Source organism: Anolis sagrei, chromosome 1 (assembly GCF_037176765.1).
Source record: "Anolis sagrei isolate rAnoSag1 chromosome 1, rAnoSag1.mat, whole genome shotgun sequence".
Lineage (NCBI taxonomy): Eukaryota > Metazoa > Chordata > Lepidosauria > Squamata > Dactyloidae > Anolis > Anolis sagrei.
Window position 1 is genome coordinate 48,431,779 of NC_090021.1, and position 17,603 is coordinate 48,449,381.

Sequence of the window (17,603 nt, forward strand, 5' to 3'; positions counted from 1 at the left end):
TAGGGTTTTGACTAAGTTGAACATTAACCTACATGACCTACAACTGTGAAGCCTCCCTTGAGGACAGTGCTAACCTTACTAATGGAGACTGACTGCTTATATGTGAGCACTTTCAAGTTGCCTATTGACTTATGGTGATCCTGTGAGTTACTGCTTGTGGGTCGACTCTTAAAAGCACAGTTGGATGAGAAGAGAATGGCTCTGGAATTATTTTCTTATTAACTTGCTTATCATTGGAAGCAAAGAGGCATCAACACTTACAAGGAAATGTGAAGTTAGTCCTTCCAAAAGGACTTAGATTTCATGATGCAATTTACTAGGAATGCAAGAACTACAACAGATATCTACATTACAATAATAATAATAATAATAATAATAATAATAATAATAATAATAAACAACTTTATTTTTAACTTGCTCTGTCTCTCCTTGGGGACTTAGCACAGCTTACAATAAAAAGACTATTATTTATTTATTTATTTATTATTTGAACTTATATGCCACCACTCCCCTGGGGCTCGGAGCGGCTTACAAGAACAGGCTAAAATCGAACACAATTTAAAAACAATTTAAAACAATTTAAAAACAGCAATATCAAAGATCAAATGCCTGTCAAAACAGATATGTCTTACATGCCCTGTGGAAAGCTGATAAGTCCCACAAGGCACGGACTTCAGGTGGCAGAATATTCCAGAGTGATGGTGCCACTGCTGTAAAGGCTCTGCGTCTGGTTGCTGTTAGACGCAAGGTCTTGACACTGGGAATTTCCAACAAATCTTGGTCTTCAGAACGGAGGGATCTCTGGGGTTGGTAGGGGGTGAGGTGGTCCCTCAGGTACATGGGACCCAGACCATGCAAGGCCTTAAAGGTGAGTACCATCACTTTGAAAGTGATCTGGTGCTCAATTGGTAACCAATGCAGCTGCAGTAAGATTGGTGTTATGTGGCATATCATCGGAATTCCCGCAAGAAGCCAAGCAGTTGCATTTTGTACCAACTTGAGCTTCCGGATCACCAAAAGAGGAAGGCCAATGTAGAGGCCGTTACAGTAGTCCAGTCTTGAGATGACTGTAGCCTGGATCACCGTAGATAGGTCGTCCCTGGACAGATAGGGGGCCAGCCGTCTAGCCTGCCGCAGATGAAAAAAGGCGGTTCTGCTAACGGCAGAGACCTGGGCCTCCATCGTCAGCAGAGGGTCCAAAAGGACTCCCAGACTCTTTATCAATGATGACAGGCCAATATTCAATGTCAAAAACCAAAAACAACATATAACATATTAGAAACAGACTGTATATTTCTATATATATTTCAGATTTCAGTATTAATGTCAATAATATGTAGTATGATTTTACATAGATTTTGTGCTACATTAGAACAGTAGAGACAAATATCACTTAAATATCATGCAAATATCATGTAAAATAAACATTAAATATTAAATAACAAAAATAAAATAAGGTGTAAACACTAAACTAATCTGGGAATCTGCTGTTGCAACACATTCTTTTATGTGTCTGCCTGCCTGCCTGCCAGCCTACCTTTGCTTCTTCTGCTTCCTCTCATTTCCTTCTTTTTACCTGGAACCACCCAATTCATCTCTCAGTAGGTTTAGGGAAAATAAAATGAACTTATCCCCCCGCCCCTGCCCCCCCGCCAAAACCCAGGGAAGATTGTCACATCTACTGAAGCTAATGCAACAGACTTTATTCCCAAGCTTTGGTTCTGTTATTATCTTTTCCACAGTATTCTGTGGTCCTGTAAAAATTCACTGGCATGACAATAGGACTGTGGTATTTTACTCATTGCTTATCCCTAAAAGGCAGCAGAAAGTTTTTTTTCTCACAAAACAATTAGGCTTTGCTTCCCCAGTCTATCTTCATGTCCTAAAGCAGTGGTTCTTAACCTGCAGGTCCCCAGATGTTTTGGCCTTCAACTCCCAGAAATCCTAACAAATGGTAAACTGGCTGGGATTTCTGGGAGTTGTAGGCCAAAAAACCTGAGGACTCACAAGTTGAGAACCACTGTAAAGCGACAGAGCCTTATTTTGAAAAGACGAACATGTAAACAATGACCAAGCTTAATGGTCTATCAGTGGGTCCCAATCTTTTATCTCTCTAGGTTTTTGGGACTTCAACTAACAGAAGGCCCACCCAGACAGGCCAACTGTCAGGTTTCAGGGAACTGAAGTCCAAAATACCTGGAGAACCAAAGATTAGGAAACACTGATCTAGAAAGATAGCAGATAGAATGTCATGAAAAATCAGCCATTCTGGTCATATGGCAACCCTAAATGTGAATTTGCGTCTGGGCCATTTGTGTGCTGTGGTCTTGCACACTTACTGTCTCACTCAAGAAGTGTTCCTCAGCTATCAGCTTCCATCCAGCTGTTGCCAAATTCTCAAATTCCTTGAATTTTGCCTCCATATTATTTTCGATTTCTTTCCATTGAGCCTCTGTCAGTCCATGTGTACTTGAACTCTCTGAGAAGATCTGTGCCCTGGTATCTTCTGTCCAGGAACTGGAGAATCAAGAAAGAAAGATATTAATACTTCTTAGAGGCCTTAAACAGTGAAAAATTACCTTCATGTCCTCTATAAATTATGGCCATCATTGGAGGGTTTTTTTAAAAAAAAATTAAACAAATTTGAAGGGCAGGATGCATGGAGGAAGGCCTAGGAGTTCAACATTCCCTGTTTCTAGACAATTGTTTATGTGTGGGATTTTTTTCATTTATTTCTGCCCTCCAACTAATACATACCCCATAATGGTTTTCTTTTCCAGAAGATTAAGTATGTTTCCTTGTAACCTTTTAACTGCCCCAAATAAGTTTAAAAGTACAAATTTAGTGGAATGTTTTCATGTTGTTTACTTTATCATCTTTATTATTAAGTGTTTCCTTCATGGTCATGGGTGAGATCCAATTAGATCCACTCCAACTTGGATGCTGTTATTGACATAGTTCCAATGGATGTAACTTTGGCTCCTGTTTGTCCAGTGTTGATGGATACTTTTCAATTGGTGCAGCCTGAGGATGTGGACAGGATCCTTGGAGAGGTGAGAGCTACCACATGTATTAAAGGATCCTTGCCCTTCCTGGCTGATCAAACAGGACAGAGGGGGACTGGCAGAGTGGGTGAAGTTGGTGGTCAATGCTTCCTTGGAACAAGGAAAAGTTCCAATTTGCCTAAAGGAGGCAGCTGTAAGACCTATATTTTAAAAAGCCATCCCTGAACCACTCTACAATGGACAACTATTGGCCAGTGTCCAACCTTCCATTTCTGAGCAAGGTCTTGGAGCATGTGATAGCCTCCCAACTCCAGGGATTTCTGGTTGAAACAGATTAACTAGATCAATTTCAATCTAGTTTCAGGCCTGACTATGGAACAGAGACAGCTTTGGTCGCCTTGGTGGATGACCTACAAAGAGAGCTAGAAAGAGGGAGTGTGTCCCTGTGGGTCCTCCTGGATCTCTCAGCAGCTTTTGGACTGACCGTGGTATCCTTCTGGATCATTTTGCTGGGATGGGACTAGGAGGCACTGTCTGACTTCATCTCCTTGTATGAATCTGTCCAGGCCCAGAGATCTTCAGGAGAGGCCCTTCTCTCAATTCCACCTTCATCTCAGGCTTGGTTAAGGGAGCAAGAGAGAAGGCCTTCTTGGTGGCTGCCCCTCGACTCCCTGCCCAGGGAAGCAAGAATGGCCTCCTCTCTGTTGTCCTTCTGGCAGAAGGCTAAAACCTTTTATTCAAACAGGCATTTAAAGGTGAAGGTGTTTAAGATCTAGTCAGGGGGTGCTATGGTTTTTAACTTTGAATTTGTTTTAATGGTTTTTAACTGGGATTTTTAAAATACTGTTTTTTTAAAATCTTGTTTTAATGTTCATATACTTGTATATTTTAAATGGTTATGCTGATGCTTTTATGTTAAGCCACTTTGAGTCCCCTTTGGGAGAGAATAATAATAATAATAATAATAATAATAATAATAATAATAATAATAATATACTGCTGTCAGGTGCAGTGAAAATTTGTTTGTAGATCTCTCTTTCCTTACTGGGCCCTTTCCCAGTCTCTCTCTTCCATTTCCCTAGACTACCAATATACATATAGTATGAATATTACAGTCTGATCACCATTTCAGCTGCAATACTGTGGTTTTTAATAGGACTTGTTTTCTTCTTGCTGGTTTTTAGCATTGCTCTTTTTACCTCACTCCATTACTTCACTTTCAATTCACTCCCCTCCTTTTCCTAATCCTTTATTATCATTCCTTTTTTTGGAGTTGATAAAGGTCAGGGGAAATTGCAGAGTCACTATGAAAACCATGGTAGATTTTCTGGGTCTCTTGCTTCATGCAACAGGAAGCTTTATATGATGGACTTCTACCATGCTGCCTTCCACATTTCCTCTCTCTTTTGCCTTCTTTTTCCATAATCATTCCCAACTAGAATAGAAGAAAGTGGTCAAGATAAGGGTAGGTTTATTGTTCACAAAGCACAAGATAGGAAAAGTGAAGGCTGCTTGTTTTTTTTTAAAAAAAACAAACATTTAAATTGCTCTGTATTTGAAAACACAAACTGAGATCAAGTAGGAGACACAAGCACATCCAAGTGTGATAAGCTGAGCTGGAAATAAAACCACCTAGATAGCCTATAAAGGTTGCCTCCATTTTGGGGAAAAAAACAATCTACTCAACATTTGGTGCACTTTTCTAGTTTTTTTCTTTAGGTGTCAAGTATGACAGAATACAAAGGTAGGAAAATTCACCAGAAAGCAAGATATCATGAACTATGTGAAATGTTAAGAAGCTGCAGTGTGTAACCTTGGGGAAGATATTGCATTTTAATAGAAGGCAACATATAAGCAAATATTCTAGAGACAAGGAGAGCCTTGCAGGAGCCACTAACTTACATAATGGCCAAATAATCTCTAAAGAATTGCCGCAGGTGACCAGCCTGCTGTCCATGGACTGCATTTTGCAACACCAACTTTTGCAGATCCTTCCAAGACTCTAGTATTTCAAGGATCCTTCTGGATTCATGAGATATTTGAAGTAGGTAGTTTTCCTGCTGTTGAATGACTGCATTTTCCAGCTTTTCCATATCCTTTGCCAGCTTTGACATATCACTCTATGGAACAGAAAAACAACAGTATTCACATTATTTAAAACCAGTGTCTGTTTCCCAATGGTAAATGTTTGGCCTTCTCCAAGAACAAACAGAATTTTTTTTCGTGAAGCTTAGACAACAAAACAAAGAAGAGTAGAATTATCTGCCACCAGATGAATATTAAAAAAATGAAAGTAACCAATGGCCAAACCTAACATTCTTAGCAACCCCCACATCTACATAAATAAAAATGTAATGTTTGCTTGTGGGATTAACATAACTCAAAAACCACTGGATGAATTGACACCAAATTTGGACACAATACACCCATCAGACCAACAAGTGACCATCACTCATAAAAACACTGAAAAACATAGGGACTTAAAAAGCAAAGAAAAAAACCCCAAAACTACATTACAATGCATGCGCAAACCACACATATATACACGTATATGCAAATATGGTATATACTGTTCATACACATATACGCATACAAAACAAATATACACAGACTGGGCCACAGCAATGCATGGCAAGGGATGGCTAGTATGATATAAAATTGTACCAGATAAATGTGTTTAATGCACTCTTTAGAAGTCTGCAGATAGGAACGCAGGAAGTGACTTCATCTAGCCTTGAGTTGGGAAGTAAGTGGCCCTCCAGATGGATTCCAGATCCCATCAGTTCAACCCACTGAAAAGTTGTAAGGTATGCTAGGTGTAGGGTGCTATCAATATGGGGGAGCCAATTGCCCCTGTTTGATGTTTTGGTTGACTGAAGCCAGTTTGGTCTTGGGGAAATCCTGGGTTGCAGGTCTCCAAACTCGGACTTGTAATACACCTGGAAAGCCTGTTCTATCCAGGGTCCATCAGAACTCAACGATGAGGATGATGCATGTTTAGGTTTGGCCATTGATTCTGAGTGTTTTCCCCCCTCTCCCTTGGATAGATCCCATGTTCTCCACAATTGCTGGGATGGCAGCTGTAGGCACTCTTTAGTAAGCCCAGCCGGCAGCGAACGGTGAACTGTAGCATAGTTCGACATGCCAAATTACTATGGTTTGCTGAGCTATACATAATGCCAGCCATTTTAGGGTTTCCCCAAGACCAAACTGGTTAAATCATGCAATACATTAAGCGTATAACCTATAAACAGACAAGCCTAAAAATACCAAATTAGTGAGAACTAAAGCACTACTTGAGGCAATCCTCTTCACCTAAGAATTAATGTTCCCATCACAACATTTCTGGTCTCACCTCAATCTCTTTCTGCCTTTTCAGCAGCCTTTCCAGCTCCAGCAGATCTCCCTCACTCTTCACCATGGCAAAACTTCTCTCTGCCTGACTAATGTCTTCAGCCAATATTTCTGCTCTGTCCCTCACAGTCTGCATGTGAAAAACAATCCAAGCCAACTGAGAAGAAAAAGAAGTGAAGTGAAAAGTGACACATTGTTCCTCCAAACAGCCTGAGAGTGTACTATCACTTTAAAATGTTGATGTCACAGCCATCCAGACGTCTTTATTTAGTCATAGGTATAAGGTGATGGCTTCTAGTCCACATCTCATTTAAGGATAATATTTGTTCAACCATGATATTTATTTATTTCGCAAATTGCCATCAATCCGATTTTGACTCATGGCAATTCTGTGAATGAGAGGCCTCCAAGTCATCCCACCAACAGCCCTGCTCTTGGCTTTGCAGTTTCAGGGCCAAGCCTCCTTAATAAACTCTACCCATCTGGAATGGTCTTCCTCTCTTCTATTGTCTTTTACCTTACCAAACATTATTGTGTTCTCTCGCAAGTCATGTTTTTCCATGATATGTTCAAAGTACAACAGTATCAATTTAGTCATCTGGCTTCTAGAGAGAATTCATGCTTGATTTGCTCTAGGATCCATGCATTTTTCTTTGCAACAGTTCACAGTATTCATATACTCTTCTTCTGAACCACATTTCAAGTGAGATGATTTTCTTTATTGACCAACTTTCACAACCATACATAGAAATGGGAAATATAACAGTGTGGACAATCCTACAGTAATTTTAGTAATCTGTGATATATCTTTACACTTCAGGACCTTGTGTAGTTCTGGAAAGGTAGTGTCATTATTATTATTATTATTATTATTATTGCTATATTTTTATCCTGCCTTTCCTCCAATGAACTCAAGATGGTGGTATGCACCTTTCTCACTTTTATCTCACAGCAGCCCTGTAAGATAGTCAGGCTTAGATAGAATTACTGTTTCAAGGTGCAGTAAGGATTGGAATCTGGATCTTCAAGCACAAATCAAATGACCTAACACAACACTTGTAAGCAAATAACAAACTTGGCTGAGATGTTATTTATTTTATTTATCGTGTCATCAGCAACCATTGTTTTACAATTCTAACAGAGCAAAACAAACACAGAGATTAAAATGAAAAAGAAAAAAAAAGAAAAAAAACCACACAGATTTTGTAAATTTGGTATTTGGTTAAATGTCCTTTGACCAGTATCTGGCCACTTGGAGTGCCTCTGAGGTTGCCGCAAGAAGGTCCTCCATCGTGCATGTGGCAGGGCTCAGGGTGCATTGCAGCAGGTGGTCAGTGGTTTGTTCTTCTCCGCACTCGCATGCCGAGGATTCCACCCTGTAGCCCCATTTCTTAAGATTGGCTCTGCATCTCGTGGTGCCAGAGCGCAATCTGTTCAGCGCCTTCCAAGTCGCCCAGTCTTCTGAGTGCCCAGGGGGGAGTCTCTCATCTGGTATCACCCATGAATTGAGGTGCTGGGTTTGGGCCTGCCACTTTTGGACTCTCGCTTGCTGGGGTGTTCCAGCGAGTGTCTCTGTAGTTCTAAGAAAGCTATGTCTTGATTTAAGTCGTTGACGTGCTGGCTGATACCCAAACAGGGGATGAGCTGGAGATGTCTCTGCCTTGGTCCTTTCACTATTGGCTGCTACTTCCCGGCGGATGTCAGGTGGTGCAATACCGGCTAAGCAGTGTAATTTCTCCAGTGGTGTGGGTCGCAGACACCCCGTGATAATGCGGCATGTCTCATTAAGAGCCACATCCACTGTTTTAGTGTGATGAGATGTGTTCCACACTGGGCATGCATACTCAGCAGCAGAGTAGCATAGCGCAAGGGCAGATGTCTTCACTGTGTCTGGTTGTGATCCCCAGGTTGTGCCAGTCAGCTTTCGTATGATGTTGTTTCTAGCGCCCACTTTTTGTTTGATGTTCAGGCAGTGCTTCTTGTAGGTCAGAGCACGGTCCAAAGTGACTCCCAGGTATTTGGGTGCGCTGCAATGCTCCAGTGGGATTCCTTCCCAGGTAATCCTCAGAGCTCGGGATGCTTGTCTGTTCTTAAGGTGAAAGGCGCATGTCTGTGTTTTAGATGGATTAGGGATCAGATGGTTTTCCCTGTAATAGGCAGTAAGAGCACCTAGAGCTTCGGAGAGCTTCTGTTCTACCATCTCAAAGCTCCCTGCTTGAGCAGTAATGGCACGATCGTCAGCATAGATGAAACTCTCTGTCCCTTCTGGCAGTGGCTGGTCATTTGTGTAGATGTTGAACATGGATGGAGCAAGCACGCTCCCCTGAGGCAGGCCGTTCTTCTGTTTCCGCCATCTGCTTCTCTGGCCCTGGAACTCAACAAAAAAGCTCCTGTTTTGTAGCAGGTTTCCTATCAGGCGGGTGAGGTGGTAGTCCTTTGTGATATTATACATTTTTCTCAGGAGGAGGCGGTGGTTCACAGTATCATAGGCTGCTGACAAGTCTATGAAGACAGCTCCTGTAATCTGCTGCCTTTCAAAGCCATCTTCTATGTGCTGGGTCAGGTTCAACACTTGCGATGTGCAGCTTTTGCCTTTTCTGAAGCCAGCTTGCTGTGGGATCAGACAGGGGTCTATATTTTCCATAATTCTATGCAAAATAAGTCTCTCCAGAACTTTGTAGAGGTGGCACAACAGGGAGATTGGTCTGTAGCTTTTTGGGTCATTACGGTCTTTGCCTGGCTTCAAGATGGCGATGACTCTTGCTTTCCTCCAGATTTTGGGGATCTGACAGGATGCAGTGCAGTTGTTCATCAGCTCCAGCAGCCAGCGCCTTGCTTTTGGACCAAAGTTCTTGATTTGTTCCATCCGTAGATCATCCAAGCCAGCTGCTTTGCCATTCTTACATTTGTTGAGAGCCATGTCCAATTCAGTAGATGTAAAGGGTTCATGGAGGTTGTTGTTCTCAATCTCTGGTTGTCTGGCTATTGGTTTCTTTCCTACTTTGGTGGCAAGGTTGGGTTTCCCATTCTTCAGGAGTTGGTGTGCTATCTGATCTGCCTTTATGTTGGCATGGGTATTAGTTTGTGAGGGATCGTTGCTCAGCCGTCTCAGCAGCCTCCACGCCTTCTGGCTGCTCCTGCCCATGTCGACCTCTGTGATCAACTTGATCCACTGTTCTTTCTTGGCTTCAGAGATGGAGGACACAATGCTCTGCGCTGCCTGAAGGGTCTGCTCACTGAATGGGTCTTCGTTGTGGAGCCTGTAATAGTTTTCCAACAAGGCAGCTGTTTCAGGAGTAATGCCCTGGAGGTAGTGGGTTCTGCAGCCTCTCGGTATGGAGGCCCGTGAGCAGGTTTTCAGAGATGAAATTTCAGAGATGAGATGTTATTTGGGGTTGTCTCTTAGATTTGCATCTTACCTATCCATTCTTTATTATCAGAAGATTGCACATACACTAAAATGCAGGGCTATCCCCTTTCACCATTTTCCACTGTTAGATGACATTTTTAGGAAGTGAGTTTGCTTCAGACCATTTATTTCACTCACTCCATTTTCAGAAGAAGAAGCAACACAATGATAGAGCACATGCTCAGCATGCAAAATTACTTGGGTCAGTTTCTAACATGTCTAGGTAGAGTCAAGAAAGACCCCTACCTGTATCCCTGAGAAACTGCTGCCAATCTACAGAGACAATATTGACCTGGATAGACCAACAGATTCATGCAAAAAGCAGCTTCATATATTTCAAATATATTTTGTTAATTCTGTGTGAAGAATACTATTAGGACAAACCATCCTGCTGGAACCCGAAAAGAACCTACTTCCCAGCTTCTTGTTCCAATACCAGGGGCACTAAGAGTACTAAAAAACAGATCAAAAATGTTCCCAGGCCCCTTTACTTTTTAGGGAAGACTGCTTTCCTCCACAAGCCCAGTCTTACCCCAGTTTCTTTGCAATCCCCAAATGTCTGTTCAAAGTATGGAAAGCTTTCTCCGTGTGTCCTTGCCTCATTGGCCTGCTCTCGTTCCTTCACCACATCATTCAGCATCTCCACTGCTTCCTGAAGCTCTTCCAGTGGCCTGTTCATGTCCTCAGTGCTCAGCTGTTGACCACTCTGGGCTATGAGAAATTGCAAAGACTCCTGGGAGCCAAGCTTGTTAGGCACTCCCTACAGCAAAACAGACATATAAATAACAAGAGCATATGTTGATACAGATAACCTTTCAATCTATTCTTACAGCATTCTTGTAAGGACATTGCAATTGTTCATCTCCTATTGAAGAGTACTCTGATGCTGACAATGATTTGCTAAAACTGTTCTATCATAATCTTTTTCCCCTTCTAAATTACCAAGAGCAGCATTATCATTAAACTGTATACTACTAATAGAGGTGGTAAAATTCAAAGAGGCCAGGAACCCAATTTTCTTCATGAACCCAGTTCTAAAAATGACAATTAAAACAAAACAGGAAGTTGCAGGAAAACCACTATTAGTTTTTTGGGGGGGTGTGGGTGTGTGTGTGGGTGGGAGATGGGGCTTAGGGAAAATTGTTGCAAAAATCTTGCTTCTCTTGTTTTTAAAATTATGTTTTGGGGCAAAAATCAGAAAAATGATGGATCAACTGACTATGCCTTGCTTTAATGACAGGAGGTAGCAGGGGTTAGAACAGTAGCAGAATTCAGCTCAAAAAGATCAGTATCACCCAAGTAATTTGGATTTCAAATCCACCTTGAAACTAGATAACTCAGAAAGGAGAGTAACAAACAAATTGAAATCTGAGATACATCTGAGATTAATCCCTAGCAAGAACATAGTTCCTAGACAACACTTTGAAAGTGTTATCTTTAAAGAAGATTCTAGGTGGCTTTACACCTTTGGTGGTAATAATAATAGTAATAATAATAATAATAATAATAATAATACAAACTTTTAAAATATTTCGCCTTATCTCCCCAAAGGGACTCAGGGCAGATTCCAATCACAAAAAGGCAAATATTCAATCCAAATCTACCCACTATCAGTGGTTGCAGGACCCCCAGGCAAAGATGTTTATTTTTGTATTGCCTTTTTGCAATACAGCAATACTAATGCACCCCAAAGCCAGGAGTAACTGATGCAGGCTGGCAAGATGGATGATGGATGTGTGTACTTGGACCCATTGTGCCATTTGGAGCAAATGAGGGAGTGAAGTGCCAGCATTGTGACTCATAAACCTTCTTTTTACATAAGTCCTGGTAGCAGTGGCACCAAGCCTGGAAATAGAAAACTTCTCCATGGACTGGCAGTGAGCCTGAAACACACCCCAGCAGCAGTCTAAGAATGGCAAAAGCTCCTGTATGTGATGTGTACTTCTGCAATTCTGTAGAAATGATGGCAACTGCAGAAACTACTGGTTCCTTTCAGCCTCCTGCTGAGCCACTGAAAAATACCTTGTTCCCCTCCCCACCGGTCTTCAGCTGAGATATTATTGGATCATGTGGGCTTTACCTAAACTGTAAGATCATTTCCCAGAATCAGTTATGGCTCAGCAACCAACCATTACCTGCCCCACCCACCCCTAGAACTAACTCCAACCTAAGATATGCCATACTGTCTTGTCATCCAAACAGAGAGAGAGAGAGAGCTCTTGCTGCCCAAATCCCAACCTACTACTAGGAGACAGTTGAGAACATACCTCCTCCTTCCTCATACTTTCCTTGTCTTATCTTTTTTTTTCTCCTCACCTGTTTTTCATTCCTCTGACTTAGCATTTCCTCCAGTTGCACATTCTGCAAGAACTCTATTAAAATTAAAGAATCACGCAAATCCGATGCTCGGCGCCGAAGGGCATCCTGCACATAAATGAACCTGGCAAGAAAAATGTGACACCTTGGTAGAATTATATCCTATAGAGCAGTGGGGGTCGGGATCCCGGGGGGGGGGGGGGGGTTCGTGAGCAGGGTTTCAGAGGAGTTGCCAAAGACCATTAGAAAACACATATTTCTGATGGTCTTATGAACCTTTTGGCAGAGAAGGCTGAAGATCTCTCCACCTGTCCTTCTCTTCCTTTTTGGTGTTGGTGAATTACAACTCCCAGAATTAAAAAAACACCACCACCCCACCACCCCCGCAACCCCACCAGTATTCAATGTTGGACATGTAGGTATGTGCCAAGTTTGGTGCAGATCCATTGTGGGCTGGGTTCAGAGTGCTCTTTGATTGTAGGTTAACTATAAATCCCATGTCAAGGTCTATTGGTCATGGGAGTTCTGTGTGCCAAGTCTGGTTCAATTCCATTATTGGCTTTTATTACAGTATTTATATTCTGCCCTTCTCACCCCGAAGGGAACTCGGGCAGATCACAATGTACACATACATGGCAAACATTCAATGCCGTCTTTGACATACAAGACATACAGACAGATGGAGGCCATTCAGCAGTTCTTCCACCGGATTCTGGAGGTTGTTTGATTCGGCCACAAGGGGAGCTGTCGCTTCGTCCACTATGACGTCAAGCCTTTTTTATCGTAGTATTTCCTCCTTGCTCTCCGGCATTTTTAGGGTATCATAAATTAGCCCCCCCCCCCCCCCCGCTTTAAGCAGTCCCTAATTTTTCTACTCACAGCTCACAGCTGTTTTCAAACTGCTTAGGTCAACAGTGAGCTGGGCATTTTTTAACAGCTATTTTTTTAACAGCTATTAACAGTCGGGCGCTCAACCCCGACTTGGGCTTTGAACTTGCCACATTTTGGTCGGCAGTGATTTATTGCAACTGATTAACCAGTTGTGCTACCAGCCTGGCCCTTTACACAGAAATGTCATGGCCACATCTTGGGGATTCTTTAGTTATGGCTTCCTACACTCTACATTTCTTTTAGTTGATGGTCTCTATCAATTCATCCTAAAACATGCCTTGGTAAGAAATATGCCTTATTTCCTCAGACACTTCTCTGTTTCCTATGCCACTTCTATGCAGAAAACAATTGTGTTTCTTAGAACTCACCTTTCTTTTACTCGTTCCATCTTCCTCTGAATCATTGCCATTGCTGTGTGCTCTGAGGAAGATTCCACCTGCATTTTCTCTTGCAGGGTCCGAAGCTTAACACTCCAGGCCCTAGCCTGGTTCTCTAAGGTGCCAATTTTCTTCAGGTCCCCATGGAGGTCATCAGGCTTCTTCTTTGCTCTGGAGGCAGAGAGTAAGCCTACTGTGGTTCCTAGCCAACACTCTGCTTCCTCCAGCTCACCAACCAACTTCAGGGCCTGCAAATACGAAGGAGCAGTGTAAGAAAAATGTGAACAGGATAGACAGTGCCTGAGCATTGCTCTCACAACTGTAGCAGTTCTGCAGGCGGAAAAGGAAGTATATAACCCAATGGTCATGTTTCTAACCACCGGAGAAAAACAAACTCTGTGCCACAGAAAAGTTAATACAGATTCTGCTGTATTGTCGAAGGCTCCCATGGCCAGAATCACTGTGTTGTTGTAGGTTTTTCAGGTTGTGTGTGCATGTTCTAGAAGCATTGACGTTTCACCTGCGTCTATGGCAGGCATCCTCAGAGGTTATGAGGTCTCATTACCTCTGACTATGCCTGCCTTGATGCAGGAGAAACATCAGGAGAGAATGCTTCTAGAACATGGCCACACAGCCCAAAAACCTACAATAATGCACAGATTCTGCTTTTCAAGGCAAGAACCAAATGTAAAAGAACGAACTCCTTGAACTGAGAACGGAAATGCAGTTTTCTCAGGGACAAAAACGGCAAATGATGCAATGTAATTGTATAAGTCTTTTGTCTTAAACTACAACTATGTATTACCTAACATAAACAGCACCATGACTCACTTCATCAAGAGCATTATGATTAAATCTCTAATAATAAATAGTTTATCTTCGAATATCCTGTGTTTCATTGTCTCCACACATCATCAATAGATCGGAGCCCCCAGTGGTACAGTTGGTTAAACCCTTGTGCCGGTAGGACTGAAGACTGACAGGTTGCAGGTTCAAATCCAGGGAGAGTGGAGATGAGCTTCCTCTATCAGCTCCAGCTCCCCATGCGGGGACATGAAAGAAGCCTCCCACAAGAATGGTAAAACATCAAAACATCTGGGCATCCCCTGGGCAACGTCCTTGTAGACGGCCAATTCTCTCACACCAGAAGCAACTTGCAGTTTCTCAAGTCGCTCCTGACACGAAAAAAAAATCAATAGATCAATGGATGAAAAGCTCTACAGTGGTATGTTAAGCTGGGCTATCAAACTTTTGCCACTATAATACAATACAATACAACACAGTATGTTACTGAAGGGGAAGAAAGAACTGAGATATTGTGTTCTAAGGTGGGGAGTACTCACTGTATCAATCTCCTTCAGGGCCGCGCCATTTTCTTGGTGCTTTCTTTTTAATTCTTCCCATAGTTCTTCCAGCTCTTCAAGGGCATTGTCAATTTGAGGACTCCACCTGTGGTCTGTATGCAGTAATTCTTGTAGTTTCTAAAAGAGAGATGTAATATATTGGGTCATTACCATGCATATGTTTAACATTTCATCTTCCTTTCAGCATTGGCCTCTTTCAGCTCTATGATTCTGTTTTATACACTTCAGATAAGATTACTTATCAATTTAAGTATTATCATGTCCTGCTATCCTTCAAAAGCATTGATATTTTATATCTAGAGGCTAAAAATGCCTCTCCTTGCATTCTGAACAGCTTATTATTATTATTATTATTATTATTATTATTATTAATTATATTTATACCTCACTTTATCCTCTGCCATCAACTTCGCTGGACTGCCCATGTTATCCAAATGCCTGATCACCGCCTCCCAAAGCAGTTACTATTCCCAACTCAAGAATGGAGAACAGAATGTTGGTGGACATGAAAACAGATTTAAAGATGGACTTAAAGCCAACTTTAAACATTGTGACATGGACACTGAGAACTGGGAAGCTCTGGCCTTTGAGCACTCTAACTGGAGGTCAGCTGTGACCAACAGTGCTGTGGAATTTGAAGAGGCATGAATGGTGGGCGAAAGGTTGAAACGTGTCAAGAGGAAGGTGTGTCAAGCTAACCCTGACCAGGACCACCTTCCACCTGAAAATGTCCTCACTGTGGAAGAACAAGCCAATCAAGAATAGGTCTCTACAGTCACCTACGGAGCCACTGCCAAGACACTATACTTACAGTGAGGCTGTTAAAGGCTCCTCTCTAAACTATAAACCCCAGAATTCTGAAGGAGGCAGCAACTGAATTTAAAGTGGATTCATTCTCTACTGAGATGAGGTTGTTGAAAGACAATCATACTCGGACATGAGTCATCACCAGTGATGATTCCTACAATAATGTCTAATCTTTTAACTTTGCAATAGTTTAATTGATTTTGAAATCTTATATTTATGGTTTTATTAATGCTTTTGTACTGTATTTAATTTGCATTTTAAAAACATGTTGTTAGGCGCCTTGAATTCCATTATCAGGAGAAAGGTGGGATGTAAATGAATAAAATAATAATAAAATAATAGGCTATGGTAAATTTGAGACTTATGCCAGGGCTCATTCCAAATCCCAGCCTGATTCTCTTTTATCGAAATTGAGATGTACCTAAACAGCTCAAGAAAAGCTAGCATTACTGCCTCAATATTGGAATCTGTGTGGGCTGCTGGAGGAGAGATACTTGGAAATTCCACGAAATGGAGAGACATTACCCCATCAGCCACCTGGCAGAAGTCCTGAGGGTGTGCCTTCTTTGGCTGTGGTGGGTCCTCAGAAGTATTTGCTTGCCTGAGAAGTTTCCTCCTCCTACAGGAGACAGAGAATGAGGGTGAGGTCATACATTCTGATTCATCTATTGAATCAGACTGTCACATCTAGTACACATGTGTGAAACAGCCATTGCTACAAATATATACTCCGAAAAGAAGACAGAATAAATAGGTATGTTATTCAAGATCAAAACAAAATGCAATGCAATTTAATGGAGGCAATTTATATTTGTGTACATATTAATTAGCAAAGGAAGTCTCTTGGTGAAGATTCTGTTGTAGCCAAAAGAGAATAATCCATATAAAAGAGGAAGCTATCAGAAAGGCTGGAGACATTTCAAAGATTTTATAAATCTATCTATATATATATAGATTGAGATTGAGATTGAGAGAGAGAGAGAGAGAGAGAGAGAGAGAGAGAGAGAAGGACCCTGTCAAATTACTCTATGAGGACTGGGCCAGAATTATGATCCATTATACAAAAAAGGAGAACTGAATGATCACCTGGATGACTGGCCAGTGTGCTTGCACTCCACATTGCAACATCTTGTAGGGTTCAACTTCATTGTTTCCCCAATGTTTTTATGAAACTTCTAGAAATGCACCCATAAGGGGTTGGATTTACTATTAGTACCACCAGGACTCCCCAAGCTGATGAACTTCCAAGGAGCAGCCTTTTCCAAGACTGATCTACTTCCAAAAAGCAGCTATGAGAGCAAAAGAGATTCTCGCCCACATGGATGAGTTGCTATGCAACAAGCAGATCTCAACAAGCACCTTGCCTAGACAGTCCTACTTCCCTGTCGCTATCTTATCATTTCCCACACAGATCTGTCTTCATCTCCACATTTTTGCCAAGAACTCATCTCCTCAGAGGATATTGTGTACGGCATACCTCTTGTTGTCACTTGCAATGTCCTCTCTTCTGGGTGAGTCTGAGTTGCCCTCCTGATCTCTCAAGTGCTCTGCCATGCTTTCTAAAATGTTTTTATGAGCCTATGACCAAAAATAAAAATGGACAAATGAATGAATGAACAAATGAACCCAACGCTAAAATATCTACCATTAAATAAAATGATGTTTACTGGTACTCAAAAATAATAATCTCTTTAGTGATCCTCAGATTATAGAATCAATTTCAGGCGATCTCCTCTACAAAACTAACACTCAACTAACAAAATGAAGTTCAACAGGGACAAATGCAAGATGCTGTGCTTAGGCAGAAAAAATAAAATGCAAAGATACAGAATGGGGGATGCCTGGCTCGGGAGCAGTACATGTGAAAAATATTTGGAGTCCTTGTGGACAACAGATAAACATGATCCAACAATGTCATGCAAGGCAAAAAAAGCCAATGAGATTTTGCCCTGCATAAATAGTGTCTAGATCCAGGGAAGTCATGCTACCCCTGCCTTGGTCAGACCACACCTGGAATCCAGTGTCCAATTCTGGACACCGCAATTCAAGGGAGAAGTTGACAAGCTGCAATGTGTTCAGA

General features: G+C 41.7%; 1 protein-coding gene across 5 annotated transcripts in view; it reads right to left on the minus strand.

Annotated features, from left to right (window-relative positions):
* LOC132761301 (spectrin beta chain, non-erythrocytic 1-like) overlaps window positions 1-17,603 on the minus strand; it is a 67,744-nt gene that overhangs the window by 24,264 nt on the left and 25,877 nt on the right. For all 5 annotated transcript variants that reach the window (XM_067464284.1, XM_060754053.2, XM_067464285.1 and 2 more), the window contains 9 exons: window positions 17,001-17,101; window positions 16,049-16,142; window positions 14,696-14,833; window positions 13,344-13,600; window positions 12,085-12,208; window positions 10,301-10,528; window positions 6,361-6,516; window positions 4,908-5,125; window positions 2,340-2,517 (listed from right to left, as the gene is read on the minus strand). In XM_067464284.1, coding sequence (XP_067320385.1) covers window positions 2,340-2,517; window positions 4,908-5,125; window positions 6,361-6,516; window positions 10,301-10,528; window positions 12,085-12,208; window positions 13,344-13,600; window positions 14,696-14,833; window positions 16,049-16,142; window positions 17,001-17,101 — 1,494 coding nt within the window. The remainder of the gene's footprint in view (window positions 1-2,339; window positions 2,518-4,907; window positions 5,126-6,360; window positions 6,517-10,300; window positions 10,529-12,084; window positions 12,209-13,343; window positions 13,601-14,695; window positions 14,834-16,048; window positions 16,143-17,000; window positions 17,102-17,603) is intronic.